Here is a 24,301-nt window from a genome sequence, read left to right as displayed (position 1 = left end):
TTAAAAAGCCGCGCAGAATAGCTGCGGCAAAAAAGAAGGAGCATGTCACTTCTTTTTCCTGAACCGCAGCGGTTCTGCACCCATAGACCTCCATTGTGAGGTCAAAATCGCAGTAAAACCCGCAGATCAAAAATATATCTGCGGGTTTTACTGCGATTTGATGTGCAGAACCGCTGCAGCAGGAAGTGCGGGGGAGCGGGCGGAAGTGCGTGGGCGGAGTGTGGCTGCCCCCCCGTGCTCCGATCCCGCTCCCCCGTGCTCCGATGCCCCCCCCCCGTGCTCCGATGCCCCCCCCCAGTGCTCCGATGCCCCCCCCCGTGCCCTAATCTCCCCCCCTTATACTTACCCGGCGTCCCGGTGTCCGTCCGGCCGTCTTCTCCCTGGGCGCCGCCATCTTGCAAAATGGCGGGCGCATGCGCAGTGCGCCCGCCGAATCTGCCGGCCGGCAGATTCGCTCCAAAGTGCATTTTGATCACTGAGATATAACCTATCTCAGTGATCAAAATAAAAAAATAGTAAATGACCTCCCCCCACTTTGTCACCCCCATTGGTAGGGACAATAAAAAAATTAAGAATTTTTTTTTTTTTTTTTTTCACTAAGGTTAGAATAGGGGTAGGGTTAGGGGTAGGGTTAGGGTTAGGGTATTTTCAGCCATTTTAGCCCTAAAAAGCTTCCTAGGAAACACACAGTCTCTGCATAGAAAACTGCATAAAAAAACGCATCAAAAAACGCATCAAAAAACGCATCAAAAAAGGACAAAAAAAGGACCAAAAAAAGGACCTGCGTTTTCTGCCAAGAGCTGCAGTTTTTTAAAAAAACTGTCCTGAAAAAAAACGGATGGAAATCCTGAACGTGTGAACATACCCTAACTCTGATTTCATGTCAGATATCGAGAGAAACGTGGAGATGTCTTTATATAGTGGATGGAAACTATAGTGGCTACGGAAAGTATTCAGACACCTTTAAATTTTTCACTCTTTCATTGCAGCTATTCAGAAACTTCAAAAAAAGTTAATTTTTTTCTCATTAATGTACACTCTGCAGCCTATCTTGACTGAGAAAAAACAAATGTAGAAACTGAAATATCAAATGGTCATAAGCATTCAGTAGAATGTAAGCCCGCAAGGGCCAGGTCCTCGCCCCTCTGTACCAGTCTGTCATTGTTAGCTTACTGTGAGTGATATTTGTAATTTCTATGTAACCCCTTCTCATGTACAGCACCATGGAATTAATGGTGCTATATAAATAAATAATAATAATTCAGACCCTTTGCTCAGACACTCGTATGTAAGTCCCATGCTGTCCATTTCCTTGTGATCCTCCTTGAGATGGTTCTACTCCTTCACTGGAGTCCAGCTGTGTGTAATTAAACTGATAGGACGTGATTTGGAGCGGCGCACACCTGTCTATATAAGACCTCACCGTCTCACAGTGCATGTCAGACCAAATGAGAATCATGAGGTCAAAGGAACTGGCCAAGGAGCTCAGAGACAGAATTGTGGCAAGGAACAGATCTGGCCAAGGTTACAACAGAATTCCTGCAAGACTCAAGGTTCCTAAGAGCACAGTGGCCTCCAAAATCCTTAAATGGAAGAAGTTTGAGACCACCAGAAGTCTTCCTAGACCTGGCCGTCCAGCCAAACTGAGCAATTGTGGGAGAAGAGCCAACTACCACTGCAGCCCTCCACCAGTCGGGCCTTTATGGCAGAGAGGCCCAACGGAATCTTCTCAGTGCAAGACATATGACAGCCCACATAGAATGTACTAAAAAAAACACATGAAGGACTCCCAGAACAACTCTGAGACCATTTTTTACTGGCCCAGCCAGAGCCCTGACCTAAATCCAATAGAGCATCTCTGGAGAGACCTGAAAATGGCGTCCACCAACGTTCACCATCCAACCTGATGAACTGGAGAGGATTTGCAAGGAAGAATGGCCGAGGATCCCCAAATCCAGGTGTGAAAAACTTGTTGCATCATTCCCAAGAAAACTCTTGGCTGTACTAGCTCAAAGGGGCTTCTACTCAATACTGAGCAAGGGGTCTGAAGACTTATGACAATGTTATAATTCAGTTTTTCTCTTTTAATAATTTTGCAAAAATTTCTACATTTCTGTTTTTTTCCAGTCAAGATGGGGTGCAGAGTGTACATTAATGAGAAAAAAATGAAATTTTTTTTGTATTTACCAAATGGTTGCAATGAACCAAAGAGTCTCCACTAGTACAGGGACTGCCAACTCCATAACAAAAGGAACTAGCTGCCACCACCAATCATTTATACAGGTTCATTGGACACCTGTTACAGATAACGTATGGCTTGAGGGTGCAGTTTACAGAGTAAGAGGAACAGAGCCGTTACATTTTATATATTTAATGCAGAATGTAGGATGTGTTTATAAAAAAATATACAAAGATATTACGAAATGGTCAAAACAATACAGTATATACAACCATATAAAATAAAAAAATAAACAAAAGAAATGTACTAAATTTGATGTTACAGGGTTGGCTCTGATTTTTATGAAGAACTCTTGGCTTTTGAGAGGTAACGGTAAAGAACTATAGCGCACTGTGTCTCCCACGACTGACATTGATCACAGTTCTGCATTTGCTTTCATTAAACACTAGTCACGCCCACATACCTCCCCGCCGGTGACTCATAACAAGGTTGGTCATGGGATGTGGCCAGTTCTTCAGAAAATTAGGGCATCGTCAACTTCCGTATCGTCACTCCTGGAGTTCCCAAGCGGGAGATATCAACGTCCTATTTCCTTTCATGATTTTGTCTTTCTATAGGTCGGAAACATGGCATGGATAGCATCATCCATCTGAACGGTATTCATTTGGAGGTGTTGATGCAACAGTTCAGCTACATTAGAGAATGCGTCATGCTCTCCACTTTGTAACAACTCCAAAAATATGTCTCTCATGTCATATAATAATAATAATAATGAAATATTCATAATTTGCAAAGGAGGACAAAGGATTTTAAATTTATCTACTTGCTTTTCTGTTCAAGCTGAGGCTAAATGGTGATTGGCTTAAGGTACCTTCACACATAACGATATTGTTAACGATATCGTTGCTATTTGTGACGTAGCAACGATATCGTTCATGAAATCGTTATGTGTGACAGCGACCAACGATCAGGCCCCTGCTGGGAGATCGTTGGTCGCTGAATAAAGTCCAGAACTTTATTTCGTCGCTGGACTCCCTGGAGACATCGCTGGATCGGCGTGTGTGACACCGATTCAGCGATGTCTTCACTGGTAACCAGGGTAAACATCGGGTAACTAAGCGCAGGGCCGCGCTTAGTAACCCGATGTTTACCCTGGTTACCATGCTAAAAGTAAAAAAAAACAAACAGTACATACTTACCTACCGCTGTCTGTCCTCCAGCGCTGTGCTCTGCACTCCTCCTGTACTGGCTGTGAGCCGGAAAGCAGAGCGGTGACGTCACCGCTCTCCTTTCCGGCTCCCAGACAGTACAGGAGGAGAGCAGAGAAGCAGAGCGCAGCGCTGGAGGACAGACAGCGGTAGGTAAGTATGTACTGTTTGTTTTTTTGAACTTTTAGCATGGTAACCAGGGTAAACATCGGGTTACTAAGCGCGGCCCTGCGCTTAGTTACCCGATGTTTACCCTGGTTACCGGCATCGTTGGTCGCTGGAGAGCGGTCTGTGTGACAGCTCTCCAGCGACCAAACAGCGACGCTGCAGCGATTCGGATCGTTGTCGGTATCGCTGCAGCGTCGCTAAATGTGAAGGGGCCTTTATATCTCAAAATTCCTCTGTCTGCCCTGCCTAGTCTGTGATCCTTAAGATAATCCTCTTTAATTACCTTTTCACATCAGGGGGGTTCCCTTGCACCACATCATCTGGAGGTCATACCCTTGCTTAAATATTCACTATCAACTATGAAATAGCTTATAGATTTTACAATTATATCTATAACACCTCCCCTTTTAGAGATGGCATGGGAAAGGTCAATATACAGACAGTCTCTCAAACCCACCTCCCCGACATCCCCCTGGCAGGAGAGCCTGACAGTTGCCATGTTAACTACCCTTCTAGTGCTGAAAGTCACAGGCCCTACCAACCACCCTTCCCACAAGAAAAACAGCTGCACAGGGCTCCTGGGCCTTGGATGTGGGGTTCTTCTTCGGCCTCTCTGGGCAGGCAGTGCTATATGTCCAGGACAGCTGCTGGTAAAGCACTGGGAAGAATCAAGTGCAAGCTGAGTGTTGGAAAATAGTGAGAGCACACTTGAGGACCGGAAGACGGGCACTAGTCGTCAGTTGACCCTCCTTTCCAGCTGGCAATGGCTGACTTCCGCACCTCAGTTGAATGGTTTGCCTCATGTGTATCACCAATCTGTGCAACCTTGCTGGCCTCCCTGGGCTACTGGTCCGTCACAAACTCTTGCACCTCCACAGGGCAAAGAAAGAAATTAGTCCATCACCATCACATGCTTCAACTCCTTGAAAGCAGCAATCGTAAGACCCTGGACCCCAGAAGTTGGTTCTGAGCGCGTCCATGTTGTGAGGTCCACGTTGGAGGGACCTGGAATATTTCCAGTACATTTCAGGGGTTATCTGATATTTCCTTATCAGGCCATGCTTGATGGCCTCATAGGCTCCATCTCAATCTTGAGGGAGAGCGGTGTCCACCTCAAGAGCTTTGGCTCGTGCCCCTGGGGTTAACCTCTTTTTCTTTTTTTTTTGCTATCCTTTTCTCCAGAGCCATAACTTTCTTATGTTTCTGTCAATATAGCCGTATGAGGGCTTGTTTTTTTGTGAATCAAGTTGTACTTTTGAACGACACCATTGATTTTACTATATAATGTACTGGAAAACAATTTCAAGTGTAGTGAAATTGCAAAAATAGTTCAATTTTTTTTTTGTTTACGATGTTCACTAAATGCTAACACAGACGTGATCAATATTTATTATATGAGTGACAATACAAAGAGATATCGTGCATGATAAAAAAAAATGTAGTGCACTATAGTGCATAATAATGAATCATGATAATGCACTATTGGAGCAGACCAAAAAGTATTTTGTAAAGATATACAGGGTGGGCCATATGGGTGAATATAATCTAGCTTGTTTTTCTTATCTTTCAGGTTACATCGGGGGGGGGGGGGACATTCCCATCTTGTTTGTACTTGCTTATAATTGTTTGTACAGATGAATGAGGCACCTTCAGGTATCTTGAAATTGTACCAAAGGATGAGCCAGACTAGTGCATATCCACAATTGTCTTCCTGATATCTTGGCTGATTTCTTTAGACTTTCCCATGGTGCTAGACAAAGAAGCCGTGTGTTTCAGGTGTGCATTAAAATACATTCACAATTGTGTATCTAACTCAGATGTTGCCAAAAAAAAAAAACTATCAGAAGCTTCCAAACACATGACATCATCATATGGGCAGTTCAGAGTTGTTTAAAGGCATAGAAATCTAAGTATATGTAAACTTTTGACTTTGCTGTAAGTAATAAAAATGCCTTAAACATTCTCTCTTTCTCATTATTCTGGCATTTAGCAAATATTAATAATTATAGTAATCCTAATTGGCCTAAAACGGAAAAGGTTTTGTCACGGTTCCACCCCTCAGGGTGTCTAGGATGCAGTTACTGACAGCTTGGCTTTCCAGTCTGGTATAGGGGTGTGTTGAAGTTGTCAGTACTGTGATTGACAGCTTGGCCATCCAATCTGGTAGAGGGCGTGCTAGATGAAGAATAAGTGGGAAGCCCCCGTCCCGTCCATCTCCCTCCTCCCCTGGGGTAGAGAAACAGATCATCTGTGAATGATTTAGCCCCAACAACACATCATCAGTAAGGTAAAACTAACCTGTCTCAGGATGGTCTAACCCCAGCTCATGGTCACCAAGCGTTAGATTGTTCACCCACTAATAGGGAACGTGAGCTAGGGTCAGACCGTCGTACTGCAGAAATTCTGCTGTCACCTTGGCCAGATCTGTGCCACAATTCTGTCTCTGAGCTTCTTGTCCAGTTCCTTTGACCTCATGATCCTCCTTTGGTCTGACCTGCACTGTGAGCGGTGAGGTCTTATATAAACAGGTGTGCGCCGCTCCAAATCACGTCCTATCAGTGTAATTACACACAGCTGGACTCCAATGAAGGAGTAGAACCATCTTAAGGAGGATCACAAGGAAATGGACAGCAAGTGACTTAGATATGAGTGTTTGAGCAACGGGTCTGAAGACTTATGAGTCATGACCATGTGATGTTTCACTTTTTCTTTTTTAATATATTAAAAAAAAACAAACAAAAAAAAAAAAACAGAAAAACAGAAACTCACATTTAGTGGCCAGTGTCAAGCACCTGCTACAAAGGCAAATAAAATAATGGGATGCAGTAAAAGAGGCATAGATGCTCATGAGGAGAATATAATTTTACCTCTATACAAGTCACTAGTGCGACCACACTTAGAATACTGTGCACAGTTCTGGTCTCCGGTGTATAAGAAAGACAGAGCTGAACTGGAGCGGGTGCAGAGAAGAGCGACCAAGGTTATTAGAGGACTGGGGGGTCTGCAATACCAAGATAGGTTATTACACTGGGGGCTATTTAGTTTGGAAAAACGAAGACTAAGGGGTGATCTTATGTTAATGTATAAATATATGAGGGGACAGTACAAAGACCTTTCTGATGATCTTTTTAATCATAGACCCGAGGCGGGGACAAGGGGGCATCCTCTACGTCTGGAGGAAAGAAGGTTTAGGCATAATAACAGACGCGGATTCTTTACTGTAAGAGCAGTGAGACTATGGAACTCTCTGCCGTATGATGTTGTAATGAGTGATTCATTACTTAAATTTCAGGGGGACTGGATGCCTTTCTTGAAAAGTATAATGTTACGGTTATATACCGTATTTTCTGGTGTATAAGACGACTGGGCGTATAAGACGACCCCCAACTTTTCCATATAAAATATGGAATTTGGGATATGCCCGCCGTATAAGACGGGGATCATCTTATACACCCAGTCATCTTATACGGCGTGTGGTTCCCAGAGTCTGGAGGAGAGGAAACTCTCCTTCAGGCCCTGGGATCCATATTCATGTAAAAAATAAAGAATAAAAAACATGGATATACTCACCCTCGGACGGCCCCTGGCTCACAGCGCTGCTAGCATCTCCCTCCAGTTCCTTAGGAATGCAGTGAGTGAAGGACCTTCAATGACGTCGCGGTCACCTGAGCGGTCATGTGACCGCGACGTCATCGAAGGTCCTTCACTCACTGCATTCCTAAGGAACGGAGGGAGACGCTAGCAGCGCTGTGAGCCAGGGGCCGTCCGAGGGTGAGTATATCCATGTTTTTTTATTTTTATTCTTTATTTTTTACTTGAATATGGATCCCAGGGCTTGAAGGAGAGTTTCCTCTCCTCCAGACTCTGGGAACCACACGCCGACATGCAGGATCGCTCCTGCACACGCCGTACCCGGCGTATAAGACGACCCCCGACTTTTGGGACAATTTTTAGGGGTCAAAAAAGTCATCTTATACGCCGGGAAATACGGTATACTAGATTCCTTGATAGGGCGTTGATCCAGGGAACTAGTCTGATTGCCGTATGTGGAGTCGGGAAGTAATTTTTTTCCCCAATGTGGAGCTTACTCTTTGCCACATGGGGTTTTTGCCTTCCTCTGGATCAACATGTTAGGGCATGTTAGGTTAGGCTATGGGTTGGACTAGATGGACTTAGAGTCTTCCTTCAACCTTAATTACTACGTAGAAATTTTTGCAGTCAAGATGGGGTGCAGAGTGTACATTAATGAGAAAAAATGAACTTTTTTAAGTTTACCAAATGGCTGCAATGAAGAGTGAAAAATTTAAAGGGGTATTATTATTATTTATTTATATAGCATCATTGATTTCATGGTGCTGTACATGAGAAGGGATTACATACAAATTACAGATATCACTTACAGTAAACTAACAATTACAGACTGATACAGAGGGGCGAGGACCCTGCCCCTGCGGGCTTACATTCTACAGGATGTGGGGAAGGAGACAGTAGGTTGACAGTTGACAGCACCGATGTTGATGAGGAGGCAGCGGGGTAAGTGCAGGCTATAGGCTTTCCTGAAGAGGTAGGTTTTCAGGTTCCGTCTGAAGGATCCAAATGTGGTTGATAGTCGGACATGTTGGGGCACAGAATTCCAGAGGATGGGTGCTAGGTGTCGAGTTCCCGCCTCTGCACAGGGGGAATCTCGAACCATCTCCGCTGCAGTCTCCCATTCTTCTCCAGCCACAGTGGAGTCTGCTCAGCGGAGATGTCGGTCCCAGCGTCTAGCTCAGGCTGATACTGGACGACTGGTTACTACTGCCCTTCAAGGCTCTGTCCTTGTAGCCAGCAATGTTCAGCAGCGAGCAGGTCTTTCTGGGACTAAGTCCTGCTTTTCCCTTACTGAGCATGCCCATGGGACGACCTCCCATTGGAGGTCGGGGGTCACATGCTCAAGTCCTGTTGCGGCTCCTATTGCTCCATCTGGATGGTCTTGTAGCACTGCTGCTATATATATTGTTCGCATGGCCTCTAGGCCATGCGCTAGTGTACTCTTGAAATCGTGTGTATGTTGATGAGTGAAAGTCGTTCATTAATCATCCCCTCCCTTGTGTATGACTGCTCCTGAAAGGAGGATGTCTGCTATCTAGCGCCCAGCTGAGCCATCAGCAGAAAAGACACGAAACAGCGTCTAATTGCTGTGACCGCCAGTGCGGCGCCATGCGCTATTAGAGCACTTTCCTATCCCATCCACCTCTCGTGTCTCCCCTTTTCCTCATAGCTTGTAAGCTTGCGAGCAGGGCCCTCATTCCTCCTGGTATCTGTTTTGAACTGTATTTCTGTTATGCTGTAATGTCTATTGTCTGTACAAGTCCCCTCTATAATTTGTAAGGCGCTGCGGAATATGTTGGCGCTATATAAATAAAAATTATTATTATTATTATTATTATCCTAAGTCTGGGTGGTGAGTGGCGTCCGCCAGTGCGGCACTGCATACACTCTTGTGCATTTAAGTTATTTTTGCAGTTGCTCTGACACCCCAGTTGCGGTGTCGAGCGCAAGAGGTCTAGACGAACTCTAATCCTGTGTCTTGGGATTGAGTTCTGAGACTCCTTGCTTGCGCTATTGGTGCGGTACCGCGGCCCTGTGACGCAACAGGGTTCGCTTCCTTCGCACAGGGTGAAGTTAACCCGTGTGTGTATCCACATTGTACCGCCATATAGTCCGTCATTACTCAGCAGCAGGTTCCATCTCTGCACGGTGGACTCCGGGCTGCGAATGCATCTTACCCTATCTTTCTAATTGGTGCGTTCTGCTAGCCCTAACAATGGGGGATATTCGGGAGAAGTCTTGGAGGCGGTTGGGTGAGGAGCGAATAAGTGTGGAGGAGAGAAGGAGGTCTTGGGAGGACCGGAGATTACGTGAGGGAAGATATCGGGAGATTAGTTCGGAGATATATGGAGGAGACAGGTTGTGGATGGCTTTGTAGGTCAGTATTAGTAAATTGAACTGGATACGCTGAGGGAATGGGAGCCAGTGAAGAGATTTACAGAGGGGAGAACCGGAGGAGTAGCGAGGAGAGAGATGAATTAATCGGGCAGCAGAGTTAAGGATGGACTGGAGAGGTGCAAGGGTGTTACTTTCCGCACCCATTGTATATACATACATATACTCACACACACTATACACTCACTGAATCCCCCAATAAGGACTAGTGGTGAAAACAGCTGTGGGCTGGTCAATCACTCGTCAGTGAATTACGTAATTGTCCTGAAAAAATGAAGGCGGCGGATTGTTGTTTCCTGACAAATTGGTGGCAGCGGTGGATCTGCTTGATCTCCCAGCTATTCTTGTTGACAATCGCAATGATCTGAAAACATGCCTGAAGGAATGTGATCCTGAAAGAACTTGACCATGTTTATTTAGTGCAAAGGAGAACAGCTGCATGAATATGAGCTGCCACACCAGGACCGGCTGTATTGATGTCGGACTCTCCCACTCCTGGTTAGCAGTAGTCCTGTTCATTTTATGTGGGGTACCATCCTCTTTATTTGGGGAGATTTAACTGCTTCTCCACTGAATCCAGTGCATCCTTGCAGCATTGCATTGTGGGGGATGCAGACACTAAACGGGAAGGGGCTGCTAGAATCTCAGAACTGTAGTTGTGAGCCTAGATTACTGCAGGCTCAATAGAGCAAAGGATGGATTAAAGCTGCAGGTGTGGTGATGACTTTGCTTTCCCCGCCATCTCACAAGGGGCCTCCTCCGGTAATATCATGTCTTGTATTACTCTCATTTCAGCTTCACCTGCTCACACTGATGTCTGTTGCTGCTCGGATCTACAAACACCCGAGCCTTAAGAACTCTGTCAGCCTGGTAGTGGTGAAGGTGCTAATAGTCGAAGATGAAGACTCTGGTCCGGAGGTCTCAGACAACGGTGGTCTCATCCTCCGCAACTTTTGCAATTGGCAGCAGAGTTACAACGTGGCCAGTGATCGTCATCCGGAGCACTACGACACTGCAATCCTTCTCACCCGAAAGGTCTGTGACCCGCTGAAATGACACTTCCTAATGTCTACGCTTCTAGAGTATGACTCCTCAGCCTGTAAATATCTCTGATCGCTATTCTTGGCTTGTCTGCTCACCATCTCTGTCCAGCCACAAGTGCTGCACCTCACGGGAGAGATGGATCAGCTGTAGTCCATGTCATCCAGGGATACACACTGGCCAACAATGGGGGGTCATTGTAACATATAACAACATGAATGTAAGGTAGGAGAATACAGACACAAGCAAAGCCACAATGACAGAGGGGGCATGGTCCATAGACATGGAGTCTCACAATCAGGTCATCATCACACCATGCGGCCTCCACCCTACACAAGTGTTAGGACATCGAGCTGCAGGTGGGGCAGGATGCGGCCTCCACCCTACACAAGTTTTAGGACATGGAGCTGCAGATAGGGCAGGATGCGGCCTCCACCCAACACAAGTGTTAGGATATGGAGCTGCAGATAGGGCAGGATGCGGCCTCCACCCTAAACAAGTGTTAGGACATGGAGCTGCAGGTGGGGCAGGATGCGGCCTCCACCCTAAACAAGTGTTAGGACATGGAGCTGCAGGTGGGGCAGGATGCGGCCTCCATCCTATATTAGTGTTAGGACATGGAGCTGCAGGTGGGGCAGGATGCGGCCTCCATCCTATATTAGTGTTAGGACATGGAGCTGCAGGTGGGGCAGGATGCGGCCTCCATCCTATATTAGTGTTAGGACATGGAGCTGCAGGTGGGGCAGGATGCGGCCTCCACCCTAAACAAGTGTTAGGACATGGAGCTGCAGGTGGGGCAGGATGCGGCCTCCATCCTATATTAGTGTTAGGACATGGAGCTGCAGGTGGGGCAGGATGCGGCCTCCATCCTATATTAGTGTTAGGACATGGAGCTGCAGGTGGGGCAGGATGCGGCCTCCATCCTATATTAGTGTTAGGACATGGAGCTGCAGGTGGGGCAGGATGCGGCCTCCATCCTATATTAGTGTTAGGACATGGAGCTGCAGGTGGGGCAGGATGCGGCCTCCATCCTATATTAGTGTTAGGACATGGAGCTGCAGGTGGGGCAGGATGCGGCCTCCACCCTAAACAAGTGTTAGGACATGGAGCTGCGGGTGGGGCAGGATGCGGCCTCGATCCTATATAAGTGTTAGGACATGGAGCTGCAGATCGGGCAGGATGTGGCCTCCATATTATTATTATTTATAGAGCACCATTAATTCCATGATGCTGTACATGAGAAAAGGGTTACATACAGAGTTATAGATATCGTTTACAGTAACCAAATTTACAATGACAGACTGGTACAGAGGGGAGAGGATCCTGTCCTTGCAGACTTAAATTCTACGGGATAATGGGGAAGAGACAGAAGGTCGGGGTGCAGCAGCTCTGGTGGTGGTGAGGCGGCAGCTCGGGTGGTGGCGAGGCAGCAGAATGGTTATTGCAGGCTGTAGGCTTTTCTGAAGAGATGGGTTTTCAGGTTCCGTCTGAAGGATCCGAAGGTGGTGGATAATTTGACGCGTTGAGGCTTGGAATTCCAGAGGATGGGGGATATTCGGGAGAAAGCTTGGAGGCGGTTGTGTGAGGAACGAATAAGTGTGGAGGAGAGCAGGAGGTCTTGGGAGGATCAAAGATTGCATGAGGGAAGCTATTGGGAGATTAGTTCAGAGATGTAGGGAGGGAACTGGTTGTGGATGGCTTTGTAGATCAGTGTTACAAGTTTGATCTGGATTCGTTGGGGAATTGGGAGCCAGTGGAGGGATTTGCAGAGGGGAGAAACAGGAGTAGTGAGGAGAGAGGTGGATTAGGTGGTCAGCAGAGTTGAGGACAGACTGGAGTGGTGCAAGAGAGTTAGCTTGGAGGCCACAGAGGAGGGTTTTGCAGTAGTTGAGGTGGGAGATGGTGAGGGCATGCACAATAGTTTTAGTAGATTGAGGGCTGGAGAAGGGACTGATTATGGAAATATTTTTGAATTGGAGGCGACAGGAGGTCGCAAGAGTTTGGACGTGCGGTTTGAAGGACAGGGCAGAGTCGAGAGTTACTCTGAGGCAGCGGATTACAGGTACGAGAGAGAACGTGATGCCGTTTACCATAGTGGATAGCTTGGGTAGGGGAGATACGCGAGGTGGAGAAAAGATGATGAGTTCAGTTTTGTCTACATTGAGTTTTAGGAAGCGAGAGGTGAAGGAGGAGGATATGGCTGACAGACACTCCAGGATTCTGGACAGTAGAGAGGTGTTATCTTGGCCAGAGAGGTAGATTTGAGTGTCGTCCGCATACAAGTGGTACTGGAAGCCATAGGACTTTGAGTTGTCTTAGGTCAAGGGTATAGATGGAAAAAAGTAGGGGCCCCAGGACAGGGCCTTGATGGACAGTAACAGATAGAGGGTGGGATGAGGAGGTAGTGTGGGAGTGGGAAACTCTAAATGTGCTGTCGGGAAAGGTATGAGGCAATCCAGGAGAGGGCAAGGTCTTTGATGCCAAGGGAAGAAACAATCTGTAGCAGTGGGCAGTGGTCGACTGTGTCGAAGGCAGAGCACAGGTCTAGAAGGAGGAGGATGGAGAACTGTCTGTTGGCTTTGGCTGTGAGTAGGTCACTGGTAATTTGGGTCAGGGCAGTTTTGGTGGAGTGGTGGGGGTGGAAGCCAGATTGGAGGTTGTCAAGGAGAGAGTTAGATGAGATGTGGGAGGAAAGTTGAGCATGGACGTGCTGCTCAAGGATTTTTTGAAGCAAACGGGAGCAATGATATGGGGCGATAGCTGGGCATAGCAGTTGGGTCAAGGTTTTTTTTGAGGATGGGTGTGATGGTGGCATGTTTGAAGGCAGAGGGGGAGATAGCGAAAGGTTGAAGAGATGGGTTAGGGCTGGAATGAGCGTGATAGTTAGGTTGGGGAGCAAGTGGGAAGGGATGGGGTCAAATGCACAGGTGGTGAGGTGTGATTTGGAAAGGAGGTGAGTAAGCTTTCCTTCAATGATGTTGGAGAGGGAAGTTATTGGGGAAGGGCAGAGGTCTGGTATATTTAGTGGTTGGGATCGTGGAACAGTAAAGCCGGATGCTTGTCAAAGTTTTTTTTTGTGAGATTATTGTGCCAGGGTTGCCTATTGATTCCATATAAGACAAGTGTCAGGACATGGAGCTGCAGATGGGGCAGGATGCGGCCTCCATCCAACACCAGTGTTAGGACATGGAGCTTCAGGTGGGGCAGGATGCGGCCTCCACCCTACACAAGTGTTAGGACATAGAGCTGCAGATGGGGCAGGATACGGCCTCCATATAACACGTATTAGGACAGGTCTGGCAGTAGGACATCAGCTTGCTGCCACCATTGCCTGTTGTTTGGGTCAGTGATTTCCTATCAGGTGATGGCTGCAGGACAGGAGGCAGCGGACAAGACAGGAGGCAGCGGATGTTATATAATGACCCACAGTCACGTCTCCGGAAGGTTCTCTGGTGGCTGCCCTGACTCTTCTCTTCCTGTGTGGCAGGACTTTTGCGGACACAACAGCTGCGATACACTGGGGGTGGCCGATATTGGGACAGTGTGCGAGCCAAGTAAGAGCTGCTCTGTGATTGAAGACGATGGACTGCAGGCTGCCTACACCCTGGCTCATGAACTCGGTACAAGCAATGCCCACAAGGCAGAGTCTATCAGAGATAGACATTGTGTCATAGATGAATACGATTGTTTTATAAGGATCTGCTTTATTCATGACTAATATTGCATCTTGTCTTTCTTCAGCTCACGTCCTCAGCATCCCCCATGACAACTCTAATAACTGTTGGAAGGTGTTTGGGGACCTGGATCAGCACCACCTGATGGCTCCACTGCTCCTGAGGCTGAATAAGTCCATGCCGTGGTCCCCTTGCAGTGCCATGCACCTTACAGACTTCTTTGACAGTGGTTACGGTAAGAAGTCTCCGCTCTCTGCTCTACTATGTCACAAGTTATGGCTGCCAATATAAGTCCCACTACCTACAGTTGAAACCAAAAGTTTCCATACACTATATAAAATACATGTGTTTTTCAATATCTGACATGAAATCAGAATAAACCTTTCCCATTTTAGGCTAATTAGGATTACTATAATTATTAATATTTGCTAAATGCCAGAATGAGAGAGAGAGAATGTTATAAGGCATTTTTGTTACTTACTGCAAAGTCAAAAGTTTCCATCCATTTCACTAGTATTTGGAGCCATTGCCCTTACACTGAATGACTTGGGTTAGACGTTTGGGATCTCCTTCCACAAGCTTCTCACAATAGATGGTCGGAATTTGGGCCCATTCCTCCTGATAAAACTGGTTATCCAGGTCTGTAGGTCGCCTCGCTCGCACCAGCCTTTTCAACTTTGCCCACAAATTTTCAATAGGATTGAGATCAGGTCTTTGTGATGTCCTCTCCAGAACATTGACTTTGCCATCCTGACCCACTTTGTTACCATTTTGGCAGTGTTCATGGTCATTGTCCATTTGGACCCATTTCTACCCAAACTTTTTCTTCCTGGCTGATATTTTGAGATGTTACTTCAGTATTGCCACATCATCTTATTTTCTCTTGATGTCATCTGTATTGTGAGGTGCACCAGTCCCTCGTGCAGCAAAACAACCCGACAACATGATGCTGCCTCCCCCATGATTCACAGTTGGGATGGTGTTGTTAGGCTTCCAAGCTTCTCCCTTTTTCCTCCAAACGTAACAATGGTCATTATGCCCCAAAAGTTCAATTTTAATTTCCTCAGACCACAGGACATCTCCAAAAATCAAGGTCTTTGTTCCTGTGTACATTTGTAAATATTAATCTGGCTATTTTATTTTTCTTTTGGAGTAATGGCTTCTTCCTGGCAGGGTGGCCTTTCAGCCCATGTTGATACAGTACTCGTTTCACTGTGGTGATTGACACAATCTTACCAGTTTCCATGTTCATCTTCACAAGGTCTTTTGCTTTTCTCCTTGGGTTGATATGCACGTGTCGGATCAAAGCACGTTCATCTCTGGGACCCAGAACCTGTCTCGTTCCTGAGCGGTGTGACGGCTGGACTTTCCCATCTTGTTTTACTTGTGTATAATTGTTTGTACTGATGATTGAGGCACCTTCAGGTATCTTGAAATTGTACCGAAGGATGAGCCAGATGTGTGCAAGTCCACAATTCTCTTCCTGATATCTTGTAGGTTTTCTATAGACTTTCCCATGATGCTACACAAAGAAGCAGTGTATTTCTGGTGTACATTAAAATACATCCACAGGTGTGTCTCTAATTTAGGCTTCTTTTACACATACTGTTGTTTTGCGGCCCCAATTGATTTCTATGAGGCCGCCAAAACGGGCTGCAATAATTTCACGGTGCGCTGTGCGCCGTATAGCCGTGGGGGCCGTATTTACGGTCGCGAAAAAAGGTCGAGCCTGCTCGATCTGTTTCACGGCTTACGGACACGGCCCCCATTGAAAAGCAATGAGGCCGCAAAAGCAGAAGAAGCTTGTTTTTGCAGAGCACCGTGACTTCCAGTTTTGCTTAACTGTTTTTTTCCCTTCCCCCATGACAGCACACCTGAGAGGGAGGGGATCCGCCCCCAGACAGGAAACCCAACTGAAGCGACTGAGAGATACCGCCCTTTTATTTTCAGTAGGGTTCCTGTCCTGACAGGGACCCTCGTGCTGAACACGGCGGAAGATTTTTTTTACCTACTTACCCACTCCCATCTTGGCGTGGAAGAACAGGCAGGGCCTGTTCGCTGGACCTCGGGTGCTGGAAGCGCCGTCCGCGGGTCCTCTGGGCCGCAGCGGGCGTCAATGCAGCACGGTTGAGTGTCCTGTGCTCCTCTGTGGCTGCCGCGCCGCCCTCCCCCTCTGCCGGCGTCCAGTAGCTCCAGTAGGGGCAGCCGCTTCTGGGTCGCACGTATGACGTCACGCGCAAGGCACGCTGGGAGTGGGAGTGCCCGTGTGACGTCGGGGGCGGGCGTCAGATCCAAGATGGCGCCGCACATGAAGAAAACTTTATCATGGAAGTAGGGCAGCAGGAGCAGCAGCAGCCGCCGTCTCTTCAGCTGGAGCTCTCGCCAGATGCCTTGCCGAGCCACCAGCATACCAGGATAAGTAGCCGCTCTAGTGGTAGGAGCAGCAGTCGTCCTGTCCGGCAAGACTCCTCGGTGTCCAGAAGGGTCGCTGTACGTGCATCTGTCCAACCTCCGAAACCGGTACCCTTGACTGTCAGCGGTGGTGAGTGATCTATATAAATGTCACCATTATGGTAACAGGGTCCATTTTTTCTGCTTGATCACTAGGGGTCGAGGAAGTCTAGCGGTAAATCAAAGAACCTAGAATGTGCCCTTTGTAAAGACACGTTTGCAGTTCAATGGCAGAAGGATCTCTGCGCTAACTGCATTAATAAGACTATACAGGAAGAAACCCCTAATTTCGCCACTAGCCTTAAAGGTACCTTCACACTAAACGATATCGCTAGCGATCTGTGACGTTGCAGCGTCCTGGCTAGCGATATCGTTCAGTTTGACACGCAGCAGCAATCAGAATCCTGCTGTGATGTCGTTGGTCGGGGCTAGAAGGCCAGAACTTTATTTGGTCGCTGGCTCTCCCGCTGACATTGCTGAATCGGCGTGTGTGACACCGATTCAGCATTTGGGAAGCCTCGGCAGGGGACCTGAAACCAGAAATAGCTGGTACATGTACTGCCCGCACTCTCTTTATCTGGCTACATCAGATAGAGGATCAGTTGAGGGATAAAGAACCCAGAGACGACATCCTTGCGAACATGACCTTGGTGCAAGGAGCAGCAGCTTTTTTGGTAGATTCTTCGGCAGATTCTGCAAAATTAACAGCTAGAGCAGCGGGCTTGTCCAATGTGGCAAGAAGAGCCCTATGGCTCAAAGGTTGTCCAAGGGATTTACCATCTAAACAAAACTGTGCTCCGTCCCGTGTGATGGTCAATTCCTTTTTGGCAAAAGATTAGAAGAAATCTTGGAACATGCAGGAGACAAAAAGAAAGCCTTTCCCAGTTTCTCTAGAGATCCCAAAAAAACTTTCTTTCGGAGGAGAATATTTAATAGAGGTCGCCCCCCAGAAGATAGGAGAAATTGGGACTTTATACATAAAACAGAGTCGGACTACATGTTTAAAGGGCCCTCTACATCATCAAAGATATCCCCCCAATGACTGTACATCAGAGGTTGGGGGAAGGCTCTCTCTCTTCCTCCCGGCCTGGATAAACATCTCCCCCAGTACCTGAGTTTTAAATATAATCAAAGACGGTCTAAGGATAAAATTCAACCGTTCACCCAGGCAAAATTTCATAATAACACCCAGAAGGAAGTCCCAGCAGGAACAATCGTCTCTGGAGACAGAGGTCTTTGGACTTGTTCACAAAAATGTTCTACAGAAAGTCCCGATTCAGGAGGAAGGGAGGGGATTTTACTCCCCCCTCTTCTTGATACAAAAACCAGATGGTTCCTGGAGAACCATAGTCAACCTGAGAAAACTCAATCAGTCGGTAGAGAATTGCTCCTTCAAGATGGAGTCTATCAACACGAGCACAAAAATCCTGTTCCAACACTGCTTCATGGCAGTAATAGACTTAAAAGATGAGTATAACCATATCGCAATGCATCAGGATTATCGGAAGTACTTGAGAGTAGTGTTCTACATTCAAGACCAGATCAAACATTACCAATATACAGCCCTTCCATTCGGCCTGTCTACAGCTCCTAGGGTCTTCACCAAAGTGATGGTAGAGGTAATGTCATACCTTCGATCTTGGGATTTAGTGATTGTCCCATACCTGGACGACTTCCTTGTGGTAGGTAGATCAAAGACCAACTGCACCCATCAAGTAACAGTTGTAACGTCAACTCTAATAGAGCTGGGATGGATAATTAATACCCCCAAATCAAGATTAGTGCCAGTAAAAATACAATCCTTCCTAGGGTTAATACTGGACTCAGAGCGACAGCTCTGCCTTCCAGAGAACAAAGTAGCCAAGATAAGGAACATGGCTCATATAGCAATAAATCAGCCAGCAATGACCCTAAGAAAAGCAATGTCCCTTCTATGCTCATTAACATCATGCATACCGGCTGTAGGATGGGCACAATTTCACCTGAGACAACTGCAGTGGGAAATTCTGTCAGCACAGAAACTATTAAGAGGGCATTTAGAAAGAAATCTATATCTTTCCCGGAGCGTAAAGGTACCTTCACACATAACGATATTGTTAACGATATCGTTGCTTTTTGTGACGTAGCAACGATATCGTTAAGGAAATCGTTCTGTGTGACAGCGACCAACGATCAGGCCCCTGCTGGGAGATCGTTGGTTGCTGAGGAAAGTCCAGAACTTTATTTCGTCGCTGGACTCCCTGCTGACATCGCTTCTCTGCACTCCTCCTACACTGGCTGTGAGCGTCGGTCAGCCGGAAAGCAGAGCGGTGACGTCACCGCTCTGCTTTCCGGCCGCTGTGCTCAGTCAGTGCAGGAGGAGTGCAGAGAAGCTGAGCGCCGAGAACAGACAGCAGTAGGTAAGTATGTAGTGTTTGTTTTTTTTACTTTTACGCTGGTAACCAGGGTAAACATCGGGTTACTAAGCGCGGCCCTGCACTTAGTAATCCGATGTTTACCCTGGTTACCCGGGGACCTTGGGATCGTTGGTCGCTGGAGAGCTGTCTGTGTGACAGCTCTCCAGCGACCAAACAGCGACGCTGCAGCGATCAACATCGTTGTCGGTATCGCTGCAGCGTCGCTGAGTGTGAAGGTACCTTAAGAGATTCCCTAATCTGGTGGACTGTGAAGGAACATCTGACAATGGGGGTCCGGTGGCAGAAACCAGTCGAGGACATCATCACGACCGACGCAAGCGGTATAGGTTGGGGAGCTCACCTGAGATCCCGCTCAGTACAAGGAACCTGGTCCTTGCTAGAAAGGAATCACGGATCAAACGAGAAAGAACTATGGGCAGTGGAAAAGACCTTGAGACATTTTCTCCCCTTGCTTCAAGGCCGCCATACTCGGGTCATGACTGACAATAGGACAGTGGTGGCTTATATCAACCACCAGGGAGGGACGAGGTCCCGGGGCCTCATGGAGGTGTCATATTTACTTTTTCAGTTAGCAGAAAAACACCTGTCATCCCTTACGGCACTACATATAAGGGGCGTTGAAAACACACAAGCAGACTTCCTGAGTCGCAGGGGCTTGAGACAGGGGGAATGGTCCTTAAACCCCCAAATTTTCCAACAAATAGTACAGGCCTGGGGCAAACCAGAAATAGACCTTTTTGCCATCTCACACAACAAAAACATCAGGAAGTTCTGCTCCCTAAATCCAAGGGAACACCCTTTCTAAGTAGATGCCCTACTAATACCCTGGAGGTTCTCTCTGGCTTACGCGTCACCCCCGATAGTGATGATTCCAACAGTAGTCCGGAAGATTAGCGAAGATCGAGCGAGAATAATTCTCATAGCTCCGCTTTGGCCAAGGAGGTCATGGTTCTCCCTTCTAAGGCAGATGTCAATAACAGACCCATGGATTCTGCAGAGGTTCCAGTCCTGCTGACCCAAGGGCCAGTGAGCCACTCTCAGGTGAAAGGCTTTTATCTGGCAGCCTGAAATTTGAGAGGGCATTGAGTCGCCAGGGATTCTCACCAGGGTTAGTCTCCACCCTATTGAAAAGCAGGAAACCTATAACATCTAGAATCTACGGTAGGACATGGAAAAAGTTTCCTGACTTCCTGGGTGAACCGTTGGGGGATGTAACTCCAGTGGGACCCATCCTAGAGTTTCTGCAGGCAGGGTTGCAACTCAGGTTAGCGACTAGCACCCTTAAAGTCCAAGTTTCAGCCTTGGGGGCCCTATACAACTGCAACCTAGCATCAAATAGGTGTGTTTCACAATTCATAAAATCCTGTAGTAGGTCTAGGTCAGTCATTATCCCAAAAATCCCTCCTTGGGATCTTAGTTTAGTCTTAGAAGCCTTAACCAAAGACCCTTTTGAGCCTTTGCAGGAGTTGTCACCTAAATTACTCACCCTTAAAACAGTGCTACTGGTAGCCTTAACATCGACCCATAGGGTAGGTGATTTACAGGCCCTGTCTATATGCACTGAACTGTTTGGCAACGCCAAGGGTGTACCGAGCACTTGTGCTTGGTTTGAACAGTCATATTAGAAAATCCAAGTAGCGATCGGCACTCCACTCCTTGTGGTGCATGTGGAGATAAGTTCCATATAGGTGAAGAGCTTCGGCACTCACAGATCACGTGGATTCTTTTATTCAGAACCTGTATGAATGTTTGATCTGCAGGCGAGCGTCCAGCAGCGCCACCAGTCACTGTCATTAAGGCCGGAGCTACATGGACGCGTTTTGTAGCTACAGATTGATTTTTAACTTTTTAGCTACAGCTGCATTCCTAAACAATGCACTGAGTAGTATGGCATCGGGCGGACTCCAGCTGCCTCTTAATAGCTAAAATCAATCACTAGAGTTACAAAAAGTCGGTGTGGCCCGGGTCTTAATGTCACTTGTAAATAAACTAAGGCTGGCCGCTCCTGGACCTGTTGTGCGTGATTGCCCCCAGACTAAGGGTGCCCGAGAAGTGGGGTGACAGCCCCTATCAGTAGTGTCATGTCTCATCTTGAGATCTGTACTGTGAGCGCAGACATCGGCTGTGATGGGAGAGTTTATTTCTTAGCTCTGGAAATGTTCCCGCTTGTGCTTGTACTTATGGCAACTGCTGAAAGCCTCATCCATTTGTCACGTGTCATGTATTTTAACTTTCCAATGCAGCCGAGCAGTCAAGACAGAGATCTGTGTGTGATTTGTGAGGCAGTGAGAATGTCAGAGCAGGTTCTTTTATGGATCCAAAGCTCCAATATGTCAGTCCCCAGTGACATCGATGAAGTGTCAGGGTAAGAACTTCGTTTTCCTGCATCAGTTCCTTCCAGTCTCCCCAGGGTTAATAGCGTCACGTCTGTACTCGATCTAGCCTACAAAGCATCCAGTTGCCACCTCTGAAAATAATCAGCTAGAGGTTCAGCAGGAACTCAGGGCTTTTAATTACAGAATATCCAATGTTACCGACGATTACACCAACTACATGCAGCCGCAGGTGGAGGCTACACAGCAGGGCAACTGCCCGGTATAAATGCAGTTGTGTGCACCGTATATTGTAAACCACTGTTCTAAACAAACCCAATGTTTGCACATAGAGACTGCGGCAAAGAAAGGAATCACCTGTAGTGATGAGCGAACGTGCTCAGATAAGGTGTTATTGGAGGATGTTCCGGTGCAAACTGAGTGACTTCGGTGTGCTCGAATAATATGCTTTTGAGTCCCCGCGGCTACATGTCTCGAAGCTGTACGACAGCCGCAACACATGTAGGGATTGCCCATTTGATAGGCAATGCCTTCAAGTTTTATGGTGTTAAGGCTGTCGAACAGCTGCGAGACATGTAGCCGCGGGGACTCAAAAGCATATTATTCAAGCACACCGAAGACGCTCAATGTTAGGGGTCGAGTTCCTGCCTCTGCACAGGGGGAATCTCGAGCCATCTCCACTGCGGTCTCCCATTCTTCTCCAGCCGCAGTGGAGTCTGCTCAGCGGAGACGTCGGTCCCAGCGTCTGGCTCAGCCTGATACTGTGCAGATGATTACTGCTGCCTTTCCAGGGTCAGCCATTGTAACCAGTACTGGTTAGCGGCGAGCAGATGTCTCTGGGACAAAGTCCTGCTTTTCCCCTTCTGAGCATGCCCAGGGTAAGACCTCTCATTGGAGGTTGGGGGTCACATGATCAGGTACTGCAGCAGCTCCCATTGGTCCTCTAGGAAGATTCTGATGTTGCTGCAGCTATAAAAGGTTCGCATGGCCGCACGGCCATGCGCTAGTATCAAATAACTTATGTGTTCTGTACCAGTGTGGTCATGTGTATGTGGTTTCAGGGTTCGGCTGAAATAAGCCCCTAGAATAACGGCACCTCCGGTGAGGAGTTTTGCGTGTGCTATTCTGACTGCATGACCACTGTTCGCTCTATTTGGTAGCTGTGTTCCTCTTGTGAGGTTAACAGGGCACAGAGTTCTCTTGTCCTTAGTAACTCTGTGAAGTAACAGAGTTCACTTATACCGCCATATAGTACCGTCAGTTACTAGCAGCGGGTTTTACTCCTGCACGGTGGACCCCGGGTTGCGAACGCACCGATTACTCCATAAATATATATTTGGTGCGTTCCGCCAAACCCTAACACTCAGTTAGCACCGAAACATCCTCCGATATCGAGCACGTTCACTCATCACTAGTCCCCTACTCCCAGACAATGACTCTCCATCACTGGATAACTACAAGAAGAGAGGTGTCACCTACATTAGGTAACTACAAGAAGATAGGAGCCTCCTGAACCCCGACCATCGCTCTTCATCATTAGGTAACTACAAGAAGAGAGGAGCTTCCTGCACCCCGACCATCACTCTCCATCATTGGGTAACTACAAGAAGAGAAGTGCCGCATATGTTAGGTAACTACAAGAAGAGAGGAGCCTCCTGCACCTCAACCATAATTATCCATCATTGGATAACTAGAAGAAGCAAGGAGCCTCCTGTGCCCCTAACCATCATTCTCTATCGATGTGTAACTACAAGATGACAGGAGCCTCCTGCACTGTGACCATCATCCTCCATCATTGGATAACTACAAGAAGAGAGGAGCCTCCTGCACCTAGACCACATTATCCATCGGTGGATAACTAGAAGAAGCAGGGAGCCTCCTGTGCCCCCAACAATCATTCTCTATCATTGTGTAACTACAAAAAGAGAGGAGCCTCCTGCACTGTGACCATCACTCTCCATCATTGGATAGCTATAAGAAGAAAGGAGCTGCCTGCACCGCGATCACCACTGAGCAAGACACAGAAGTACAATGTGTTCAGAGACGCGGCTGAGGTGAGGGATAAGCCCAACTACAACTCGGCAAGAAACAGAAACTCAAGGAATTCAGTGCTCAGAGACACAGCCCAAGTTGATGGGCCGAGCCCGACTACCACTGAGAAAGACATATGGACTGATGAGATGAGGGACTCTGGACGGAGCAGATGGACATGCCGTGGCTGATTAGTATTTGAGCACAGACCTCCACTTCCCCTCAGATGCCAGCAAGATGGAGGTGGGCACTGCTATGGGTGGGATTATTACTGAGGAGCTCGTAGGACCTTTGTGGGTTAAATATGGATCAGAATCACCTCCCAAAAACTCCTTCCCTTGATTAGAAGAGACTTCCTTCCAACAGACGAGCAGGAAAAAGGCTGCGTCTGTCCAGAAAATCATGATTGTTCTGCAAGACAAGGCTCCATCGCAGCATCAAAGTCTCCACTGCTCAGGGCCAGGAAAGGCCACAAAATGGAAAATCATGACCCGTTCCTATCATCACCAGACCTAAGCCCTAATGACAACCTGTGGCCCTACTTATATGGGAGACTTCTGTTAGTAGAATAGTCGCCTTTCTGAGCAGTCTGGGGCTGTGGTTGAATAATCTGACAGACTCCATGGATGGAGCTTACGGCTGTCCCTGAGGAGAAGGGCGGCTATATTTCTACATATAATATATCACAACTGAGGAGAAAAGCAGCCATATTACTATATGATCACTGAGGAGAAGGGGGCCATAGTATTATTTCATCGCTGAGGAGAAGGATGTCACGCTCGAAAACAAGTATGTCAGGCGAACGGCACAGCAT

At 47.3% G+C, this 24,301-nt stretch overlaps 1 protein-coding gene across 1 annotated transcript in view; it reads left to right on the top strand.

Annotated features, from left to right (window-relative positions):
• The window catches only part of LOC138652300 (A disintegrin and metalloproteinase with thrombospondin motifs 1-like), an 89,075-nt gene that overhangs the window by 46,161 nt on the left and 18,613 nt on the right, over nt 1-24,301 (top strand). The window contains exons 2-4 of the mRNA XM_069743089.1: nt 10,336-10,575; nt 14,069-14,201; nt 14,323-14,490. Coding sequence (XP_069599190.1) covers nt 10,336-10,575; nt 14,069-14,201; nt 14,323-14,490 — 541 coding nt within the window. The remainder of the gene's footprint in view (nt 1-10,335; nt 10,576-14,068; nt 14,202-14,322; nt 14,491-24,301) is intronic.

Source organism: Ranitomeya imitator, chromosome 10 (genome assembly GCF_032444005.1).
Source record: "Ranitomeya imitator isolate aRanImi1 chromosome 10, aRanImi1.pri, whole genome shotgun sequence".
In the NCBI taxonomy this organism is placed as follows: Eukaryota; Metazoa; Chordata; class Amphibia; order Anura; family Dendrobatidae; genus Ranitomeya; species Ranitomeya imitator.
The sequence above is the reverse complement of the archived record's forward strand: the minus strand, read 5'-3'. Positions and strand labels throughout refer to the sequence as shown.